Genomic DNA, 7,065 nt, shown 5'->3' with positions numbered 1-7,065 from the left:
TCAATGCACTTTTCCCAAACTGTATTGTGCAATTCTTATGTATTCTAAAAAATTACATACATGAAATTAACTGACCTAACATTTCTGGAACATGATAAAGGAGTTCTGGAATCCCAGGAACAACATCGCCTGTTTTTTGCTTCCTGATTCTATGGTAATTCCATGCCAATTTCACCTCCTCCAATTCCTTCCTGATAATTTGCATGTAACAATATTGAACTAATGTTCTGAAATAAAACATGGTTACATTAGTTTTTGGGGCTTCAAAACTAAATGCACTGGTTAAGAAACATTCAATAAAAGATCACGAATTTTCTTTAATGATGAAACCACACCTTCTAGGGTTATAGATTAACATAGTACATGTAATTGGGCAAAACCACATAACAACAGAGAATATTCACAAATAAATTTTGACATGGCAAAATACATGTACAGTATATGCATGTACTGTTCACCACAGGTATTCTCTTTGGTCAAAATGGGTAGTATTTAGAATAAGGAATTTGACAATCTAAATACACATACAATTAACTGAATTGGTAAGATACAAGTGTACAATGCCTTGAATAATGTTGCAGTTTGTAACAGCCTGAATATTATACACATTCCATTATTGCAAGCAATCAAGGGTTACCGTTGAAGGTCAATGATTTCTAATGTACACAAATTTCAATGTTACCCCCACTGACATGCAATATTTAAACATTTTCATATGAAAACAGTTGGATTTCTTTGGAAAAAAGGGAGAGAATTGTAAAATATCCAGTTAATGGAAACATTCATGGATGAACAGCCAGCCTACATTGTTGTTGTTTTTCTTCTATGTCAAAAGCAAACTTACATATGCAGTTTTTCCCCGATTGTAAAATGGCCATCCTTTTCCAATTCCTGAAAACAATAACAAATTTTTAAAGAAAAAAAATGGAAAACAAAAAAAACAAAAAGAAAACAACATCGGATTTCTTACATAAAATGATAGAAATCTCATATTTAACCTTAAAATGATGTATCCATCGATCTGTACATTTCCCTCGTAAAATTCCCCACCATCTCTCCATCCTCTTAAAAAATAAAAATTGAAAATTAAAGTTAAAAATTAAAGATAATTAAAGAGTCATACTGATAAACTTCATTGTAAGTCAACATCCATTTTATTTTTTTTCAAAAGGACAATATTTTCAAGATCAAACTCAGTAATTATCAATATTTAAATATTTTACAGCATGCAAATTCATCTTTTGTGTCTCACAATTACAAAACTTAAACTGTCTGTACATATGAGTAAAACAATATTTAAAAGTATTCTACCTTAAAAAGGAAAACAAAAAATTGAAACCATTTATGAAAAATAAAACCAAACCTTAATACTTGAATCAGAAAATTTGGCCCAGAACGCTCCTGACACACAGAGAGAATAATGTTTACTGTGATACAGACTCAATAAACAAAAACTAAATCTATGAACTCAGACAGACATGAAAAACTTGCTGCCTTCCTTTGCACATTCATTCATGACAAACTTTAGGATAATTGTATTTAATTTTAAATAACCTCTGACCCTGCATCATAACTTTTACATTTTTCCTTGCTTCTCCTACCCATACATGCAGTCACTTAGTTTCCCTGCTGGGTGCCTAGTAGTAGAGAGGATTATAAATGCAGCTTCATTTCATTTCCACCCTATAGCCAGAATCTTTGACTGTAGGACCGTAACTATAAATATTTTTGGTAGATGCTTCCATGATCATTCTAAACATACACTCAGATTGGATGGTATGTGGCAAATAGTAAAGATTTACAAATAGTTAATGCACATTCACTACTAGTATATGACCCTAACACCAGAACCCCTGACTCTGGGGCAATAAATTTCACCACTTTGATAGAGACTCCCTTCCTTATCCTATCCATGTACTTAATTTGCCCAATAGATACCAAGAAGTGGAGAAGAATATTTTTATATTCACTATATGACCAATGTGCCCCACCCAAACACACAAACCCCCATTCCTGGGGCCAAAATTTCAGACTTTAATTAGAGGCCTCCTTGTTCATCATAACAATGTAGTAGTTTCTCTGCTAGATGCCATGGAGTAGAGAAGAAGATTTAAAATCATGCATCAATTTCTACAACTTTTTATCCAAAATCTCAGCTCCATTGGGGTTGGAGATAATGAATTCCAGAACTTATATTCCTTTTCCTCTATAGATGTTACCCACCAACTCTAGTGGAGATTGGCTCAATAATTACAGAGGATAAGTTCAGCATGTAAAAATTGATAATGGACAACAGACAAAGACCAATGGCAATAGGTCACCTAAGTGAGTCAGATGACCTAAAAATGCAAGAAAGACATGGGTATATTTTGAAAGAAAAATCTATAAACCTGATTATGTGTTGATTTGCCATATATAAAGGCTTTTTTGCAGAAAGAATCTTCATCATCTTAAGAGAAGAAGTTCTGGATGGCTGCTACAGTCCCATTCTCTGTTCCTTTTTAATAAAAAGTAAAGTATCATTTTTTTAAGGAATTATTTCACATTTATCTTAAATAAAAGGCTGCTGTGTCAGGGACCCTTTCACAAAATGGTGTAGACTTTGGCTTAATTTATTCTGACTCAGGTAAGTGAATATTCATACAGGCCTAAGTTGCGTTTCTGAAAGCGACTCGTTTGGGTTTCAATGCCTTAAACTGTGTTCCTCTCTGCTGAATACAAACCTTGCATACATCATACTTTATTTTGTTTGGAGGCTATGATTATATGTGAGAATTCAATTTTCCAAATTAAGGTACCTTTACACATGGTAAATATATAATAAAATGTGTATATCATTATGTTGGTTCAGTATATATATATACTTGATAGTAAAATTCAATTCATTCCTTTTTTTTTAATTAAGTGATACTACATTTTCAGAGAAAACACAGAGGATCCCCAAACAGAAGTGGAGGTTGAAAAAACAAAGTACTGTAATAGCACTTGAACACATTGCAGCAGAAAAGGAAGCACAATTAAGGAAACAATGCATAAAAATGATTTTCACTGGTTATGTTATATTGAATTTATTATTGAATTGATAGCACGGTTTTGACTCTCACAATGTAGGTTTATCAGGAGAGTGTCAGTTTTGACAACCTGGGACAAACCCTAGCACTACACCTAATCAAGACAGTTTGTTGCACAAAAGCATGAAACAAAATTAACCAAATGTTTGTGCTGCAAAGTTTAAAACAGCAGAAGGCAATATTTATTAAATCAGAAATCTAAATATATAAAAGAAATAAAACTAACCTGCATCACCCCTTACAATATGTGGATATCCTGAAAAAAAGAGGTAAATGATCATTTTGTTTTAAAAATCATCAAACATTTCAATAAAATTGGAAAGGTCATCTTTATCATAACAATATAAAACACAAATGAGTATTTATCTGCTTTTACCTATAAACTTTTGAAAGAAATTCCATTAGCACTTACAATTACATTCCATTTTTTTTAGGAGAACATTAAAGCATTACCATTAACTTGTTCTAATGTGTTTATAAAATATGCTGCAATTTTCTTTGGGTTTTTATTACTGATTCCTGCTTCGCACCAAAGCACGTAGCGAGAAAACCTAATAAGAAAAGGAAATAAATGAACATTTATCTAAAAATCCTGAAGTGGTTCAAAAGTTAATCTGAGAAAATTACAATCACTTGTTGTATACAAGATTCATAGTGTTTCATAAATGTTTTCCTAAAACAAAAGGCTTTAAAAAAAAACAATTTACCCATCAATACAGCCACTGATGTGTATTCCGTATGGACTCAACTTATCATACTGGTCTAGAAAAAGAAGATTTATCCCACATTAATATTTCTTGAAATACTGTTTAACATAGATCACAGGCTACAGGTTGCCACTGCAGTTTTCTTTTTTTAAAGTTCTTTTATCTTTATATATAGAAAGATAAATTAGCAAGCCAATTGGCCACTTCTTGTCTGGCCTCTCCACCATAACAAACAATGTTATGTGCCTGCTTGCTTAAGGATACAAGATATTTAAGGAATCACTGTCTAGTTAGTAGAGTATGCCAGGGCATCAACGATAGTGGGAAACGTGGGATAATTTGCATAATGGGCGAAGCCCGTTATGCATAAATTATCCCACGTTTCCCACTATCGTTGATGTCCCTGGCATACTCTACTAACTAGACAGTGATTCCTTATATTTCCATTTCATAGTGAAATAAGATTGTGAATTTAGATTTTAAAAGTGTAGACTAATAGATTTGAATTACACGAGGCCTCACATGTCAATTTCAATAGTCCCCGCCCACTGACGTCAAACACAAAGACAGTCGCACGAGAATTACATGCATATTAGGCCTTCTTACCTCCTGACCTTTCGCTTGGTGAAATTTGCATTCCGGTGGAATGATCAAGAAATCAACTCTCCTAACTTTCAGAGTTATCACAGAGAAAACAAATAGAAATGGAAATATTTATCTTTTTACCCTTAAAAATAAGTAGCATTTACCTGCATATATATCAATCATTTTCATCTATAATTAAGGATGAGCATATATTTCAGTATACCATTGTTAATTGACAAAAGTATCATCTTAGACCATCTTTGTCTCAGAGGGCTTTCATCATGTACACTGTGCAATCCAGCCAACTAATATAATTAATTTACAATGACCATCAATCATGCATCCAGAGATCAAAAATTACAATCCTCCATCTTCAATACAGCCAAACACGAAATATCCTTAATGTTTACTTTTAAGGCACTTGATCAACATGTATGTTTAAGAAAATAGGTTGGGTGAGGGGGAAAGAGAGAAAAAAAATAAGAAAAACTGTCTTGGGCTAATTTGATATTTACCTATATGCCATATCCAATTTGGACCTAAAAAACAAAATGGCAAGACTTTGAAATCACATCGACTACATAAAACCCCTCCATTTAATGTTGTATAGTCATATGCTTAAAAAAACTAAAAATCAGAACTTGTCTCCCTTACATTTACCATAAAGAAAATGTTCAAAACATAATAAAGTGCACAAACACACACACAAGACACATACCTACCCTCCCTCACACACCCTATCTCTCTCACACACACATGTAGTTAAATTTAACCTTTACTGAGGTACTGCCTTCTTTTAAGTTTATTGCCTTTCCTTCTGGACATTCCTTTAGGGTCTAAAGTGGTCATTATTTCTCGTACCAGTTTTCTGAAAGTCCAAATATTTTAAAGTGGATACATTTATTATCATTAAATAACTTATTTAACATATGCAGATAGTATAATACCCGATCCCCTCCATCCACACTATCCTGTTTGTACTTGCACCTTAAACTTAATGAATAGCAAGCATTCTGAGAGTACTGCACAAGCAAGAAAATTCGGATGAGAATACATGTATTTGTAAATTTGTTTTCATCTAGAATTATTCTGAGAATTAAACCATACAGAAATTTCCTTCTCTATTGGAGGAAGGTCTTAGTTCCTAAGGAATGAAACTACACATAGTTTCATGCAAACTACCTTTTTTTTCATTTGCACATTCTATCAGTTATTTTGAAATTATATAATATATGAGGACTGATGTGAACTGTGGAAACGACAAAGAAGGAAAAGGTCTTTTCAAATATCTTCACTATAATTTAAACCATTATAATAATGTAAGAATAACACAAATGCCTAAATGTATACCTGGTAATTGGAAAATGTGTACTGCATGTGCATTACCTGGTTGTACTGTGCGAACACATAAAAATCCAATTTAATTAGAAAGAAAATAATTATTTCACTTAATGTTTTCTCGAGAATAAATTCCTTGAATTAATTGAATTGCAATATTGAATATAAATTTTAAATGATCATGAGCATCATGTCTATTTGAAGGATAAACCTGATTGGGAAAATGAGAAGTTCCAAATACATGTAAATAACTTCATCATATGTTTCTCATTAGGTAGTGACACATCAAGTTTCAAACCAATTATCCACACCATGTCAAGTAAAAATTGTGGAAAAACAAATTAGGGATTAAAAACAGCTAGTATGTATGTAAACAACAAATATAAATTACCTTCGAACAATGTATCCATAAATAAATCTCAATCTAAAGAACACATCGGATACACTTCTATCTGGCTTTAGAGACATTTCAAGCTGCAATTAAAATCTGTGAAATTATTTCATAAAAATTGATTTTTTTCATTTTAAAAGGTAAAATAATGCTTTGAAGTGACTAAATTTTAATAATTTAATAATATTTAATTGCAGTTCCATAACTAATCACACAATTTTCTAAATAAAATTACTGAAAATGATTTAACTTTTACCTGCTTTTACTGAGCAATTCAAGAATTCAAAGAAAAAATACATGTCATTCAAGCATCAAACTTATTTGTTGGGGGGGAGGGGGGTTATGATAAATACTGTATATTATTCATGCCAAAGTAAATGTTTACGAAATAATCAATATTTACAAATTACAGACCATGTACTATCATATATTAGCATGCATATTATGAAAGTTAACAAATTGCTATAAGACATAAAAGTTACCAGTATAGCTTGTAAAATATCATCAAAATTTGTAAGTTGCGCAGATCCTCTCCTGTTGTTTAAGTGTAACTTGGGAATAACTTTCCTCTTTAGATACTCAACACTGTAATAAAAATGATCCAACAGGAACAGATCTTTTAATTTTAATACACTGTAATACATGAACAATATTATAATCCATTCAAAATTTCCTGAAATTTATTTATTTATTGGCATGGGTTTTTTTTATCAAATATAAAGGATCTGCATGTAATTCAGTGTTGAAACAATTCAATATTATATTAAAATGGTTTAATTCCTTCATGCAAAACATTTCTTGCATAACTACATTTAGAAATTCAACAAATATTTCAAATTGTACTTGTCCAAAAATATATTAAAAGTAGAAAGTCTGGGAAAAGAATTACCTGTAATGTTGATTATGTTTTGTTTTCAATAAAATGGCAATTTCTTTATGTGGCAAACCAAGTCTATGATAAAACTCAATATAC

At 31.5% G+C, this 7,065-nt stretch overlaps 1 protein-coding gene and 1 long non-coding RNA gene across 2 annotated transcripts; both read right to left on the bottom strand.

Annotated features, from left to right (window-relative positions):
* Positions 1-192: 192 nt before the first annotated feature.
* Positions 193-1,053, bottom strand: LOC133195732 (uncharacterized). Its single transcript, XR_009722240.1, has 3 exons — positions 999-1,053; positions 845-891; positions 193-227 (listed from the first exon to the last, which is right to left on the bottom strand). It is a non-coding gene; the product is annotated as an uncharacterized LOC133195732 (long non-coding RNA).
* A 1,397-nt stretch (positions 1,054-2,450) lies between these two features.
* LOC133195131 (uncharacterized) lies at positions 2,451-7,064 on the bottom strand. Its single transcript, XM_061331000.1, has 9 exons — positions 6,982-7,064; positions 6,575-6,677; positions 6,093-6,175; positions 5,137-5,231; positions 4,879-4,902; positions 3,779-3,833; positions 3,525-3,622; positions 3,298-3,327; positions 2,451-2,497 (listed from the first exon to the last, which is right to left on the bottom strand). Exons 3-9 carry the CDS (start codon positions 6,167-6,169, stop codon positions 2,451-2,453), a joined length of 426 nt encoding a protein of 141 aa, XP_061186984.1. The 5' UTR covers positions 6,170-6,175; positions 6,575-6,677; positions 6,982-7,064.
* Between the last annotated feature and the right edge of the window lies 1 nt (position 7,065).

The sequence above is a fragment of the Saccostrea echinata genome, unplaced genomic scaffold (genome assembly GCF_033153115.1).
Source record: "Saccostrea echinata isolate AGI-Se365-2 ecotype Australia unplaced genomic scaffold, CSIRO_AGI_Sech_v1 ptg000029l, whole genome shotgun sequence".
NCBI classification, from domain to species: domain Eukaryota; kingdom Metazoa; phylum Mollusca; class Bivalvia; order Ostreida; family Ostreidae; genus Saccostrea; species Saccostrea echinata.
This window is presented reverse-complemented; position numbering and strand designations above follow the sequence as displayed.

Excerpts from the sequence above, each read along its gene's own strand:
- LOC133195131 (XM_061331000.1), bottom strand. The coding sequence starts at position 6,169 with ATGTCTCTAAAGCCAGATAGAAGTGTATCCGATGTGTTCTTTAGATTG. Across the intron at positions 4,903-5,136 it reads AAGGCAGTACCTCAGTAAAG|GTCCAAATTGGATATGGCAT; the intron begins GTTAAATTTAAC and ends TTTGTTTTTTAG. Across the intron at positions 3,623-3,778 it reads ATCAGTGGCTGTATTGATGG|GTTTTCTCGCTACGTGCTTT; the intron begins GTAAATTGTTTT and ends TTTTCTTATTAG.